At 37.2% G+C, this 16,019-nt stretch overlaps 1 protein-coding gene across 1 annotated transcript; it reads right to left on the bottom strand.

The window, feature by feature from the left end:
- Positions 1–10,382: 10,382 nt before the first annotated feature.
- On the bottom strand, positions 10,383–13,381 carry LOC121764120. The gene is made up of 4 exons (XM_042160193.1): positions 12,872–13,381; positions 12,051–12,229; positions 11,194–11,542; positions 10,383–10,926 (listed from the first exon to the last, which is right to left on the bottom strand). Exons 1-4 carry the CDS (start codon positions 13,268–13,270, stop codon positions 10,846–10,848), a joined length of 1,008 nt encoding a protein of 335 aa, XP_042016127.1. The 5' UTR covers positions 13,271–13,381; the 3' UTR covers positions 10,383–10,845.
- Positions 13,382–16,019: the final 2,638 nt, after the last annotated feature.

Below are 16,019 nucleotides of genomic sequence, written 5' to 3'. Positions count from 1 at the left end.
ATCACCCTTTCTACTTTTCCCCCTCTCTTATCTTATTCTCTACTTTTGCAAGATCGTGATATACTTGCTCCCACGCTGGATGTTGTTGATGGGGTTAACAAGTTCTTGAAAAGATGTTTGATTTCTATGTTTTGTTGATCGAATTTATAATGAACTATTTACTTTTTTTAAATAATTTTATCTATTTACTTTGGTATTTAGTATTTCTCAATCTTTTATTTGTATATCATATTCTATTTATATTTTTTCCCTCATGTCCTTTCGTTATAGTGAATTGATAGATTGATAGATGTAGAAGTAGAAGTATGTTTTTTAAATCTTTATAATTTTATGAATACAAACTTTAAATAGTTTCTATTCTTGATTTGCAATAATTTTTACATTTTTTCTATATATATTTTTAATTTGATTTAATACCTTGTAGTTATATTTTCTTATTTTTGAAAATTATTTGGCTTGTGCATAGCACGGGTGGTAAAACTAGTAGATTTAAGTTTGACAGTGCTTCGCCCGACAGTAAACAAGCATGTGCAGTGTTGTGGCCTTGGTGATTACTCTAAGAGCATCTCCAATAGGTTAGGACGTCAAATAGCCTTCAAATAACCTTCACACTGCCACATCATCAGCACTACAATTCTCCTGCCACATCAGCTTGCTACATCAACTGGACATCAAATAGCCCTCACATAGCCTTCACACTACCTATCCACATCACTAATAATAATTATATATTTTAATTTACACTCGTATCAACATACGGAATTTAATTTACGAGACAAATACGGAAAATTCGAATAATAATATTAAAATTTAAAAAGTACATTAATTTTAAAAAAAAAGTACAATAATTAAAAAAATTACATTTAAAAAATTACATAAATTTGCATAAAAACTAACGCCTTGCAATTCGACGCCGTAGAGAGAATACTCGTTAAAACAAGTGGTGCAAATGAAAATGAGGTTCAACGCGCGTATATATAGTGTTTTCGAAAAACAAAAAAAAAATTTTAAATCCGACGCCGGTTTGGCGCCGATCCGGGACGCACAATGGCGCCCGTGAGGATCGGCGTCGGAACCGGCGTCAGCTCGGGAATCGGCATTGCGACGCCGATTTTGACGCCGATTTCGCCGACGCCGGTTCCAATGGTTCGGCGTCAAACCGGCGTCGGCGAAAAATCAGCGTCGCGGTGGTGACGCCGGTTATTGGAGATGCTCTAATCAGTCCACACTTTCTTTTCCCATAAACTAATAGTATCCCTTAAAAAAACAAAAAATACATATTGAATAATAAAAAATTAATTGAGGTGGGCGTGCCCAATTTTATCTTGATTCATTCAAACGGTCTTCTCCACATTAAAAAACACACACGCTTTATGCAGAGATGACAGCTTGTTTGGAAGAGGACGTCATGCCCTAATCCACCACACCTTGCACATTGGGATGATTTGGTACACCCATACTCAATTTTCTGCTATATATACACCTTTTTTTTATATTAATACTCCATCTAATGCTAATGGAAAGTGGTTGGAGTGACTTTTCTGTTTTCTTTGAATTTTTATTAATATTTTTATAATTTAAGAAATACTACTAGTACTATAAATTTCTCATATTTTATTGATACTCAATGTAATGCTATATTTGCCTAATTTCTTATTAATACAAATTGCGTCCACATACAATACAGAATTTCATCAGAATTTAGGCAATGAAAACTCAAACTAAACAGTTCTCTTTCCCTCTAGTCAAAAAAGTGATCCATACAAATTACAATATGTTTATAAGCCTATCATAGAATATATAAGGGGGAAGTTCAGTTGTTCCGTTCGTTAGACAAGATAATAATGAGATACTTACAATTTAAGACAATTAAAATCAAATTCACCAAATTGAAATTAGTCATAAGGGTGAATGTGAGATGCATGATATACAATGTAATCTTGATATTGTAAAGACGGATCAAGATACATAGTCAAGGGTTAAGCATGAAAAAAAAGACAACCAAATCATATGCAAACATACCAACCGAACAAACCCAAGTATTAAATCATACTAATAATATAAAATTAAGGCCATAAAATGATAAATGAATATTTAATAGAGAAAATATACTTATTTAATGCTCCCAGTAACTATTTTTTATACTTGTTGGTAACTCCTAATTAAGCATGAAAAAGACATGTCACAATTTTTGTGGACACCATTGCTTTCATATATGTGTATATTGGTTGCAATTTGCAAATGAATTGACACATCGGACATGTGAATGAATTACGAAGGCGTTCGTATTAGAATGTTAAGAGTCGCACACTGAATTAATTAATTTCACGATATGCTTATGAGTTATCAGGTCCACCTAAATGGGCCTCAATAATTCAATTTTTCAAATGGGCCTGAATATTATAATCTATTTTAATATATTTTCCATTATCATAGGCTATATGGATATCTCTAGCAATTAATGTCATTTATGAGGTAGCTACGGCTTAGTATAAAAAGAATGTGGACCACGTACATAAATGTTGCAATTTAGCTCGTAAGAATAATTTTGTCTTATGCAAAAATCATAACCCATTCCATAAAAAATCAGGCTAGCAAATACCTTTCCTTTAAAATTCACTCAAACAATCTATTAGAGCATCTCTGAGGGAAGGGAAGAGTTAAATGAAGATGTAAAAGAGAAATAACTATATTATTTAACTTTTCTAAATAAAATTTCATTCTCCAAGAGAAAGGGTAGTTGAGAAGATATTATATTTTCTTTCATTTTGGAAATGTATCTTTATCTCTTCTTGGAATAAAAGGTAAAAAGTTACTCCCTGCGTCCCACTCAAGATGACCACATTCTAGAGTGACACGAGATTTTAGGAAATGTTATTAGATGGAATAAAGTAGAGATGAGAGAGGTAGTTGAATATTTTAATGAGGAGAGAAGAGAGAGGAGATTATTTCCAAAATTGAAAAGTGGTCATCTTGATTGTGACAAACAAAAAAGGAAATGTGACCATCTTGAATGGGACAAAGGGAGTAGTTATTTTTATTTGTCTTTTTCATTTACCTTCTTCTCTTGGACTCCATTACTTTTTGAGAATGTATAATTACCTTTTTTAGAGAGAAAATCGCGTTTATAGGGTACTTTACGTTAAAAATAACGTAAATGTACCCATTTTGTTATATCTTCCATATATGGGTAAAACGCCACCCACATTGGCGTGTTTATAAGTTAAGACGCCACCCGCATTGACGTCTTACAATGTATAACCGTATGTCCTCGTATTTTAGCAAAATACAGTATTTGTTAAAACACGCCAACTAGATTGGCGTGTTTGTGATAGTTAAACACGCCTTCGGTAATAGCGTTTTTCATTAAACACGCCTATGGAACTGACGTGTTTCAATATTGAGAGCACCGACGTTTAACGCGTGGTTCAAGTTAAACACGCCTTCCGTAATGGCGTGTTTCAATAGACACGCCAATGGAATTGGCGTGTTCCAATAGTCACGCCAACGGTAATGGCATGTTTAGTCAGAAACCGTATATCAGCATTCCTCCCCAAACGCGAAACACACAACAACATCAAATTGTCGTCGCCGTTTTCATCTTCTTCTCCTCAAATCGCGATTCTCCCAACCTCTCCTCCTCGAAATCGGTGATTTTGCTCTCCCTCCATCAATCGGTGCTATTCTTCCCCGTATTTGAAAAATTTACCGGTTAGTATGCTTATTTTTTATAATATTAGAGTAATTGAATATCGTTGTTATTTAGGTTTATTTAGGTTGTAAATTGATGTTGCATTGTTTGGGTTTAAGTGAATTTGTGTATTGTTGAGATAGTTGAGATATTGGTGTTTAGTTAGAGTATAAATTTGATTATAAACCTAAACCATAGTGTTGTTATAGCTTAAAAATTGGGCAAATTGATTTGGTTTATGTGGGTTTTGCTTTATTTGGGTTTTATTTGGCTTATAAACCTAAACTCTAGTGACAAATTATTGAAATTGTGTTAGGTCGATGTAAATTGTTTAGTTTGAATTGTTAATATTGTGTAGGTGAATTGTGTTAAGATTTTGTGCAATGTTGTGATGGTGAATTTGGCTCTTTGTGCATTATTTGATATTGGTGTTCCATTTTGTGATAGTGGATTAAATTGTATATAATTATTGAAAGTGTTTAGGTTTGTTTATTGTTTAATTTGAATTGTGAATGTGTAGGTAAATTATGGCATCATCTTCAACTTCTCGCCGTCGGCTCTTATGTGGTCCTGCAGATCCTTTTGTATTGTATCTTCAGAGACAACACGTCTGTAATAATTTATGGGCAGGAGTTCCATCAGAAGATGTCCGATGCCGAAGATTTGAAGGAATCATTTGGGATGTTCCCATACATCCCCGTGTTTTGGCGGTAGTGGACCAGATGGGGTTCGTGGTATTTTGAGGTGTGGTCAACCAAAGGACATTGACCACCATCTTATCACCGCTCGTTGAACCATTCTATTGTCCTCCAAAATATCATATCAATGCATGATTTGATTGGGAGTTGTCTTGCGCCTCTCAACACACTGTTGTAAGATTCCACCATATTAGTGGTCACCTCACCCCATCTTTTGTGTGTGTCATACGCCAAATTCCATTTTTCTAACTCCAAGGCATCAAGGTACTGCAAAGCCTCGTTGTTGACGTTTCGAAGTAAACGACGTCTGATCTTAAACTTGCGCTTCTTGGTAGCAATACCAATTTTCCAAACAAGTCTTTTGACCATGATACCTTTGTGATTCTGCAAAACATTCTTTCTAACATGTACTAAGCAAAATCTATGATGACCCACATTGGGTTCTTCTTTCCATATGGGAGAATTCATTGCATCTATGATTCCCACATGTCTATCAGATATTACACATATTTCATGCTTGGCTACATGAAGTCTAATACGTTCCATAAACCAATTACAACTTTCTATGGTTTCCTCATCAACAATGGCATATGCAATAGGCAAACATTTCTTATTAGCATCAAATCCAACGGCAATAAGAATTTTACCTCGACATCGTCCACGTAGATGAGTTCCATCAACCGTTAAAACTGGTTTGCATAGTTGAAAAGCCTCCACAGCTGGACCAAAAGCCCAAAATACGTACTTGAAAACCTTATTCATATCGTTGCTTAATCTGTCATCATGCAACCATTCGACAATTGTGCCAGGATTTTGTCTTTGCAACTCATTCAAATAAGCTGGTAAAACTTTGAAATTCCACTCCCACGAACCATACACAAGCTCAATAGCTGTCCTCCGAGCATACCATGCTTTCTTGTAACTAACTTTCACATGATATCTATTTTCAATATTTGCCACAATTGCTTTTACCTTGTAGCAAGGATCGTTTTCTATCTGATGTCGAACACTCAACGCTATCATACCCGACGAAAGATTAGCGTGCCCATTATAATTACGATCCCCCATGCAAGTATGAGCAGTGCTAAACACTCTAATTTGCCAGTGTTCATCATGCTTCCTCAATGTTGCTCGGCACTCCCACAAACATGGCAGTAAGGACTTATCTTCCGGATTTCCTTGTGGCCACTTACAAACTGCATGCCATCTCTTTCCTTTACTTTCAGCAACTGTGTATTGTCGGATTTTTTCCAAATGCCAAAAAGTCACAATTGATTTCAATTCCAATTTCGTTTTAAATTTAGTATGCAAACCGACATTGCTCGGATCTTTTTCACTCCAATAATGCACATTGGGATCATCAGACTCAAAGTTTTTTGGATCAAAACTATCATATGGACCTGGTAAGGTGCGAAAATAGTTCATACCAGGCTGTGGGAACTGTGGAACTACTCTTCCTAGTACTGCTCTTCCTCCAACTGCTGTTTCTCCAACCACTGTTTCTTCAACTGTTGTTTCTCCAACCGGAATGGGTCTTGAAGCAACAAATTGGTCATCATCCGACGAAGCACCATCTGAGTCTGTACTATCCGGGTCAACATCTTCAGAATCATAAGGTGATTGTGGATCAAGAAAGTCGGCTTTATCAGGACCAATTATGGCCTCAACCACATCACAATTGTCATTGTCCCCTAAATGCACGCCTCCAACATCAAAATCTTGTGTTGTATCGAAACATGGTTCTTGGCCTCTCGTAGACGTACCAACATCAAAATCTTGTGTTGCAGCGAAACATGATTCTTGGCCTCTCGTAGACGTACCAACATCATAACTTATGAGATGATGACTATGTTGTTGAGTAATTGCTGAATACTCAACATACAATTCAATTTGACCTCCTGTAGCCATACTCTCACTAAACATTAGTGGCATGCATACTTCTTCTAGTAGAATACCTATAAACGTGACTGAAGATCCATAGAATATATGATGTTTCCATACTATTTGAACTTTGTTGTCAAATATGCTTATCCTCATCCTTTCACAAATTGTTTCCACAAGCTTATCGTAGGAAATACTTTCATCCAACATAATGAATCATTTTGCGAAAGGAGGATCATATGAAATAACTGGTCCGGGAATTATCTTTCCACCCCAATATAAATTGACACACCACTAGAGTTGTCAACTGGGCCGGGCTGGCCCAGCCCAGCTCGGCCCAGGCCCGGTATGGGCCGGCCCAGGCCCGACTCGTTAGAGAAATGGAACGGGCTCGGGCTGGGCTTGTTGAGTGTAACGGGCTCTATTTGGGCCTATTTGTAAACCCAGGACCGGCCCAGGACCAGGCCCGCTAGCAGCCCAGGCCCAGGCCCAGCCCAGCCCGAGCCCAGGCCCAGCCCAGCCCAGCCCAGCTTCAACCCTCTCCTATAAATACATGTAATTGTATTCCCTATGGAAACTCCAGCTTAGTTTTGCTGCATCGGAAAAACATACATACATAGAAATATTCCCTAAGAAAATACATCATTTACACCGGAAAACGGGAATCCATACAGCAATTGAAAAGAATTAACCACATACATTAAGAAATCAACGAATGTATTAAACGGAGTAAGGCTGGGGCAACCCTGTTAGTCCAATTTATAAATATAGTGATCGCAATTGAGAAAGAGATATGGAGAGGAACGGACTGTGGCAGGTGCGATGTAAGAGAGACGAGACATCAAACCAGACAATGTCCTTTCCGGAAGGGATGGAAGAGCTTAACAGTGCTTTCGCGTCCCCTCCTCCGTCGGCTTCAGCCATAATCAAACTCATCCCTTTTCAGTATCCCGTTTCGTGAGTTCGTGTGCGTGTGATAAAGAGAGTGGAAGAGAGATTCTAACTCAGACCGGCCCAACCCAGCTCGGCCCGGCCCAGCTCGGCCCACTGACCAAGTGGGTCTGGGCTGGGCTGGGTTGAGATATATGAAAATAAGCCCGGCCCAGCACAGCTCGTTTCAGACCCTGGTCCTGGGCCGAGCTGGGCCTCAACACCCTCGGGCCTCGTCGGGCCTGGGCCGAGCTGGGCTAGCCCGGCCCAGTTGACAACTCTACACAAACATACTGTCTGCATTAATGTAAAACACAAACATTGGTAAAAAATATTTCTATTAAGTACACTACAATATATACTATCATAACAACCTATCAAATACAGGTAAAAAATTAGATATACTACAACATATAATACCATAACAATTGGTCAAAATATTTCTATTAATTACACTATAATATATAATACCATAACAATCCATCAAATAATTATATAAATTACACTACAATATATACTATCATAACAATACATCTAATGTTTGGAAGAATATACTAACCGATTGGGAGGACTAATGTTTGGAAGAATGAGCCAAAATTGAAATCTACACGCTTAAATCCACCACCGGGTCGACCTGAGCAAGGGAAGTGTTTTCGCGTTTTTCCGCCTTGGGGAGGGTTTTCCCGTTTTGGGGAGGGAAAGTGTTTAGGGTTCGCGATTTTGGGGGAGATCTGGGGGAAATATGGTTCAACAGAAACTCGCCAACAAAGTTGGCGTGATTATCTTAAACACGCCAATTCAATAGGCGTTTTTTAACTTAATCACGCCAATTCCATAGGCGTCTCTAATTAAAAACGCCAACTTGGTTGGCGTGTTATCACTTAATACGCTAACCTAATTGGCGTGTTTTAAGTTAGCTGTATTTGGAGAAAATACGATTAAAATACGACGTCATTGTAAAACGCCAACTCCATTGGCGTCTTTACGTATAGAAACGCCAACTCCGTTGGCGTCTTTACTTATAGACACGCCATTTTCATTGGTGTTTTTCCCATATATGGAATAGATATCAAATTGGGTACATTTTCGTTATTTTAATGGCAAAGTCTCCTAGAAACCCGATTTTTCCTTTTTGAGAATGTAAATGAGATATATACCTTATCAGTTTACATTTTCCCCTTGGAGATGCTCTAAATAAGAGTATCCACAATAGTGGGAGATCGTCCGAACTATCTCCCAGGATCGTCCTCATCCGACCATTGCAGCTCGTCGGACGATGGGCGAACAAGTCGGGCGATTGAAAATTCGGTCATGGACGAAGGGCGCCCGACCATCGTCCGCCCAATGCAATAGCACGAACGACAGACGATATTAACTATAAAAAATCAATTTTTAATTATAAAAATCATTTTTTAATTAAAAGTTAAAAACTATAATTTCGCAATAATCCATACTATAAGATGGATCTGAAATTAGTGAAAGACTATATTTTGTAGAATATAATCCTTCACACTAGATGAACAAATTTTGGATTGCTTGAGTAAACATTTTATAGATAGGTTTTCAACTCCAAGTTTTTTTGTGATTTCGATGTGGCACAATTAGTTTTACACTTAAAAGAACTTTCAATTTTTGAAACTCTCCTCTCTCTAATGAGGTGAGGCTCATTCTCTACTAATAATACTTAATAAACTTTCTCTCTCTATCTCTCTCTTACTTTACCAATAATGCATTAAAACTCGTGCCGAATCCAAAGTTCATACTCTTTGGGGACAAAAGGAGTACTCCCTCCGTCCCGCACTACTCGCACTTATTTCCTTTTTGGGTGTCCCAAGTTACTTGCACTCTTTCCATTTTTAGTAAAAAATTTCACATACAGCCGTCATTTTTGACTTTCCTATACACTCATTCCTTAATCTCCGAGCCGAAAAGGAAATGAGCGAGTAGCCCGGGACGGAGGGAGTATTATATTTTACTCCCTCCATCCCTGAAAATTTGTTCCATTTTTCCATTTTCGTCCGTCCCCCAAAATTTGTCCCATTTCACTTTTACCATTTTTTATAGTGGACCCCATATTCCACTAACTCATTCCTACTCACATTTTATTATAAAACTAATATATAAAAGTAGGACCCACAATTCACTAACTTTTTCAACTCACTTTCCATTACATTTCTTAAAACCCGTGCCGGGTCAAAGTGAGACAAATTTTTGGGGACGAAGGGAGTAATATTTATTATTTGAAAAGAAAAAAAAATAAAATTAAATATAAAACTAGTAATTTTTTTTAAATTAAGTAATGTACGTTTTTTATTTAATTTTACTATTTATAATATGTGAAAATAAAAATAATAATAATAATAATACTAAAAATTAAATGAAAAATGGGTAAATGATAAGGCAGACACTAGGGCAGAACGAAGGGCCGGACTAAGAAATGCTGATGTGACAACCACTAGTCTACCCACTAGAGCGGAACACTAGGACGACCATTGTTGATGCTCTAAAAACAATACTATAGTCTATATATACACAATCACTATTAGTTACTCCCTCCGTTCCATGTTAATAGAGTCATTTTTCTATTTTGGGAAGTTCCAAGTTAATAGAGTCATTTCTATTTTTAGCAAAAAGTAATTCCCATTTTTACTTTATTATCTCTTCATCTCTCTTACTTTATTCTCTCTTACTTTTTACATCATCCATTTAACACACTATTCTTAAACTCTGTGCCGAAAAGAAATGCATCTATTAACAAGAAACGTAGGGAGTATTTAGTTACTCACATAGTCCCATTATCAATGGCTCGTATTTTTTTTTGGGATTGTTCTACTAAAAGTGGCACATTCCAAAAAAACGAACACTTTTTAAGCAAAAGAAACGCGGTTAAAATCTAGTGGGGTTACAATACTTTAAACACAAAATAATATTACTAGTATAACTTTCTTCATCTCTGTGCCCAAAAGTAACAAACCACTTATAATAAGACGAATGGAGTATTATATTCAATGCAGTTCAATAAGAGAGCCAGCAGTAAGAGAGAGGTTAGTGAGAATTGCTTCACATGTCTACAATGCCATGTCCAAATCTAGCCTTGATAGCACTCGTGAGCATTTATCTCACCCACCAATCAATCATCAAACTAGATATAGCCATCTAATACAAAAAGAAACATCAATGGCTGAAATTAAAAGTAGCTGGTAAGCATTAGATAAAAAGCCAAAGTGACCAACTACAGCAAATGAGCAAATATATCTGCAAATGATACAAAAGCATAAAAGATCAATGCATGGTATGGGAACTCAGATGTCTATAGAATACAACATCTAAACACAAATATTTCCTTCTAACTAACGAATACGGGATCTACCAGTGCCTCCTTGCCTATGGAGAACGTTAAAGTTATCTTCTTGGCTCGCCATAAAACAACCGCAATGGATGCTCTCATCGCACTAAGATATATTTCAGCATAAGATATTTTTGGTAACATACCAGGTGGAGGAGATGTATGTCAAAGTAGCATGATTGGTGGTCTGCTGAATCTTTTCCTGGCCATTCGAGGGGTCTCGCCATCAGTTTTGGACACAAACTATCTACCGTTCATCAATGTAATTTACCATCTAAGAGGTCTGCAATACTTGTGTGTCAACTCGTCTCAGCAACAATTTCCTTAGCATCAATATCCGCTAAAGTTTCCTTCCCAAAAAGTGTAAACCCGATGGTCGCCTGTATGAAAAGTTACTAATATTACCAGAGTGTTTGTGATGTGCAAAGTAGACAAATTCACTGTGACATTCATGATTAATGAAAAAAGCATATGCAAGTGAAAGGTTCAAAGAGCATGTAAACAAGTAGTTCAAGTCGTAGATTTTTGTAAGTTAAGAGAGCTTCACTGATAAGTAGACAGAAGGAATCTTGCAAACATGTCTTTTTAATCTATTTTCCGAAGTTTATACTCAAGATATAATACATGATATGAGTAAGATAACATACCAGCCCGGTCTTGCTATCAAACTTCTTAAGGGTGCCAGAAAATCCAGCAAATGCCCCAGACATAACTTGTACAGTCGAACCAAGCTTTATGGAGATAGTCATTCCCTCTATTGTCTCTTTCCGACTTTTTCTACCTCCGCCACCAGTCTTTTTTAAGGGTTTTATCTGTGCAATACTTTGAGAGACTAAAGGAGAATCTACACCAAGGTTCTCAGGATTGGAAGCTTCTGCCTTTAATTGCTCTTCTTCAAATGCTTGATCAGCTTTTACCTGCTCTTCCTTTGCTTGTTTGAATATAGCTTCCATGTCATCTTCATCAACTGGCCTAGGCTTATTGATCTGGCGCTTTCTGCACGAGTAAAATTTTTATTGGTTTGCTGTCACAAAGCAAATTTGAATAAGGATAGAGCATCAAGAAAATATGCATAATTTATGCTCTTGATGGAGATTTACATGTCAGCAAAAGTAAAACTCTTACCACAAATTAACACTATAACTAATATTCAGATTGGTCACTGATTAACAAGCATAAAATTTAGTAAATTACAATAAAATTTTCAGATAATTTCAGGCAGAGGGTCTGAGCATATGGCAAACAACGTTTCATTCAAGATGGTAAGAAAATTATAACCATCACCCCTGCCGTGTTCCTCTACCATGGGTGGATTTAATATTAATGTTGCAGTTTTTATTTCTAAGAGTTAGCTGGTCCATTTTATAGTCAAAAGTAAATCGAAACTATTGATCTGCCAGACACTTCTACTATGCTTGTATCTACCAAGACATGCCAAGTCTATCAAATAATTGAAAAATAAAAGATCCACAGAACAAGAAAAGTACGAACATGGAACTCTTACGTATTTCCAACCTTTGATCCAATAAACCCGCCGACCCCATCACATTCTCGTATGAAGTCATGTACCTCCTTGTTCATCACACACTTGAGAAACATACATCCAGGGAATATTGGTTTTGGTTTAACAGAGAGTGTGCCATTTTTCAGTTTTCTTTTAATTTGGACGGATGGACTACAAACCTGAGGATAAGCATACACAGTAGCAATCAGAAAAACCAAACACTCAAACAAGTTAGCAGTCATATTAAAAGCCAATCAAGCCAGCAAAAAGGGGATTTTCCATTGTGACCTCCACATCATAGACAATTACTCCCTCGTCCCCTAAAATAGTCACATTTTGTCATCTTGGTACATACACAAAAACTAGTTCTTTTTTATTTATAGACACTACCCCCCGCATCATATTACCCTCAATATATGAACTTCTTCACCTTTATTAAAACTAGTAAATCATTAATAACATTATCTTTAATGCGAGACCATTTTCCATTCACAATACAACAACTTATACTATTAAAACTCGTGTCGCACCCATCAGACTTTTTTCATTTGATCGAATAGAGTAAAGATGCTAATTACAAGCCCTCATTGGCATAGTGGATTAACAACGGTCAGTTCTAAATCAAGCAATTCGACATTGATCCTTAAAAACAAGCTCAATTAATCACATAGTCCTCTCAGAACGATTGAATTTCTTCAAAAATAATTCTTAACCGCTTAAAGTGGATGAATTTTAGAAGCAAATTGGCGTGTTCAACACAACACTAGCACAATGTAGTATTTAACTATAACCTGGAACTATTGGAAGGAATGAACATTTACCTTGAATTCCATGTTGGGGAAGGTCCGGGCCATTAAACGGGCCACTCTTTCGGCCGTTTCGTAGCCCGAGACTCTGGAAACGCGGACGACCCACCACTGGGGACCGAGCAAAGCGAGATTGTCCAAATTGAGCTCCTCCATCCAAGAGACGTAGCGCTTCTTGGGCTTCTTGATGAGCTTCATCTCGACCTCTTCCTTCCAGTTGTAGGCGGGCTTTCCCTCTCTTCTCTCCTTCCTCATCTGCCGCCTCTCTCTACCCGTCGCCGGGCATTCCTCCACTGAATTAAGGGTCACGCTGATTGCTGGGAATTTGGGTTTGGGGATTGTGGGTCTGGGAATTAGCAGGAGAGGAGGTGAGATGGATATTGCGTGACTCCATGAGATGAGTCCTTGCTTCATCTTCTCCAGCTTGATTTTCTTCAACGGATTGTTGTGGATAATGAATTCCGCTGGTGTTATTGGGTCATAGCCCAGCCCCTATTTCGGTATTGTTCCTACAAATTAGCTTGCTTAAATTACTACTCCACCTAAAGGACTCGTTTGGTTAATATGTTTAGTCAAGTTAAAGACAATTTATTGCTTAAACAGTGTAATTCTGATGTCTGGTTTGCAAAATGAGAAAAAGTGAGGCCCTGGTTCATTTTTGTCAGCCCGTCTCGAACCGCGTTATTATCACTTTATAGCCCAATTATTAATCTTTGTCTCCCTGCAATAAAGCAAGTTTAGTTGTATTAAAATTTCTTTCTCCATTATATCCTCTTCCTTCTCTTCCACTTCTCTCTCATCCTCAATTTGGTGTGCGGTGTGCCCTTCTCTCCCCCTCTCGATTGTTTGCCTTCCATTCTCCTCTCTCCCCTCCCAACTTCACCGGTCTTTCCCTCTCTACTTTGTCAGCCCTCTCATCTCGCAACATATTTTTCTGATGGTGCCATCGACTGATGACAATCGTCATTTTCTCCATCGTGCAGCGACAGTGGATGGCGCTGGTGGTAGTGACTCTGTAACACCCCTTACTCGGTTAGTTTTAACCGAATAAGTGACGTCACATTTTGGTACGATCGATAAACAAAACTGCCTATATTTTTTTTTCATTTTGCAAACACTCAACATACAACACTATCATATAACTAACTAAACCTGATAACACAACTATTTACTACTATACATAACAAAATAACATTAATCTGTTTCGATAGATATATACAACTCCACTAGCAAAAAGAAGGTTGTAACCTTACATTTGTAACCCAACTATTTACATACAAAAGATAACCTAAGCATGCCACGTGTAAACTCCAACATTACCAGCAAAAAGAGAGGTAGTGACTTGACACGTGCTGCTGCCAACTAGCGAGTTCACTCGCTTCTATGCTCTGCAAGAGGGAGAAGTAAGGGGGTGAGCTTCGAAAAGCTCGTAGTGTAAACGCATTCCAGGATAAAATCTCTAAAGCTTCGTTCTTTATCACTAACACGAAGTAAACACTTTATTACCTGGAATGTCGTACAAAACATATTCAAATTATGTAAGGCGTCAATATACAAGTTCAAAACAATGTCACCCAGTATAAGCATTCATATTAATTATGTAATACTTTCAATAATAACCACCTATCACCTATCAATCAGAACTATATAACACACTACCACATATAATACGAGTTGTTGTCACTTCCTTTCATCAATTAACATAATTTTACTTGAGGAAAACATAACTATTTAAAGAATTCAAAGCACAAACATATTATTTCAAAAATAGAGCCCCAAGTTATGCTTAGTGATGGACACGGGTACACGGACACTATCTGTAGCCCGATGAGGGCGTCTATCATGTACGTCCGTATCGGACACTGTAATCTTTCATATGGCCTATCGCAAGGCAACTGTCATATATTACCCATATAGGGTACATGTCAACTATCGATATATAATATAGATCATCGCTTCAGTTATCCAGAAGACGAGCGATCAACATGTGTGCAGTACTGCTATCCTATGGCATGCCAACTATACCCTGTAACTCACTCAAGCAATGGGGCGTAACACATGCTTTTCACATTCAATTTCCCATTTTTCAATACATAATTACATCATCTCACCTTTCAACATCTCATTCCTGTCATCAAGTAAGTTATACAGTTCATACAATCATATTCAAGTTCTATTGTGTGAGCAGACAAAACACATAAAAAATGTAGCAATATGTCTTGAAGTAAAAGGGATTGAACTCTAGAACACGCGTACACTACATGTACACGTCACAAAAACTCTATTACTTGCTTAGTCAACCATGAATTTGGCCCTTTCCCCTATCGCTTGTGCTTGCACTCGGTTCACCTAATTTTTCATACAATCACATATACAATCTATAAATAAACACTTAAAACACAAGTAGCACCAAATCATCACCTTTATCTATTTCACTTTCTGTATTATTTCCTTCCTCACAAAATAAGTCAACTAAATCATATATACAAGTTAAAACATTTCTAACTACATTTATACCAAAAAGAAGCATATTAATTCGAGAATACTATTCAATAACTTCGGGAAATGAGGGCTATACCCGGCTGTCCCAAAAATATAAGCCTCACAATTCTATTTTTCTCCATAAAACAAACCTAATTAATTTTGAGAATATGGGACAACAACTATATTTTAAAATTAAACTAAAAAAATGGCATTTTGAAGCTAAACTCATAACCAAAAGTCTTTTGATATCAACCAACAACTAAACCTCTTTCACCACATCCTTTTTATGAATTTCAGCTTGTTTAAGCATCAACAACCAATATCAAACTTCATGATAAAATCATTCCCCACATTATGCAATATCAACATCATAACATACTTCCAATTACATAATTCAATAGCCAATTTACACAAAAGCATCAAAGCAACAAAACCCCCAAATTCAAGAACCCTAATTTTTACTCCAACAAAAAACGAATCACATCAAAATAACATCACTACTATACTTAGAACCAAGATTAAAGAGGTTATGGAAGACTCTAACCTCTAATTTCAACTATTTTGGAAGTGGATTTAACAACTCAATTTCTGAAATTGAGAAGAGCTAATGAAAATTGGGACTTGGGGTTAACAGAGTGGCCTACTTGCATCACAGTGGAGTCGTTGGAGCTATCTCGGT

This window comes from Salvia splendens, chromosome 2 (genome assembly GCF_004379255.2).
Source record: "Salvia splendens isolate huo1 chromosome 2, SspV2, whole genome shotgun sequence".
NCBI classification, from domain to species: Eukaryota; Viridiplantae; Streptophyta; class Magnoliopsida; order Lamiales; family Lamiaceae; genus Salvia; species Salvia splendens.
The sequence above is the reverse complement of the archived record's forward strand: the minus strand, read 5'-3'. Positions and strand labels throughout refer to the sequence as shown.

Coding starts and splice junctions, on each gene's coding strand:
- LOC121764120 (XM_042160193.1), bottom strand. CDS start 13,270: ATGAAGCAAGGACTCATCTCATGGAGTCACGCAATATCCATCTCACCT. Junction 12,230..12,871: donor TCCCCAACATGGAATTCAAG/GTAAATGTTCAT, acceptor GCTTATCCTCAG/GTTTGTAGTCCATCCGTCCA. Junction 11,543..12,050: donor GGATCAAAGGTTGGAAATAC/GTAAGAGTTCCA, acceptor TTACTCGTGCAG/AAAGCGCCAGATCAATAAGC.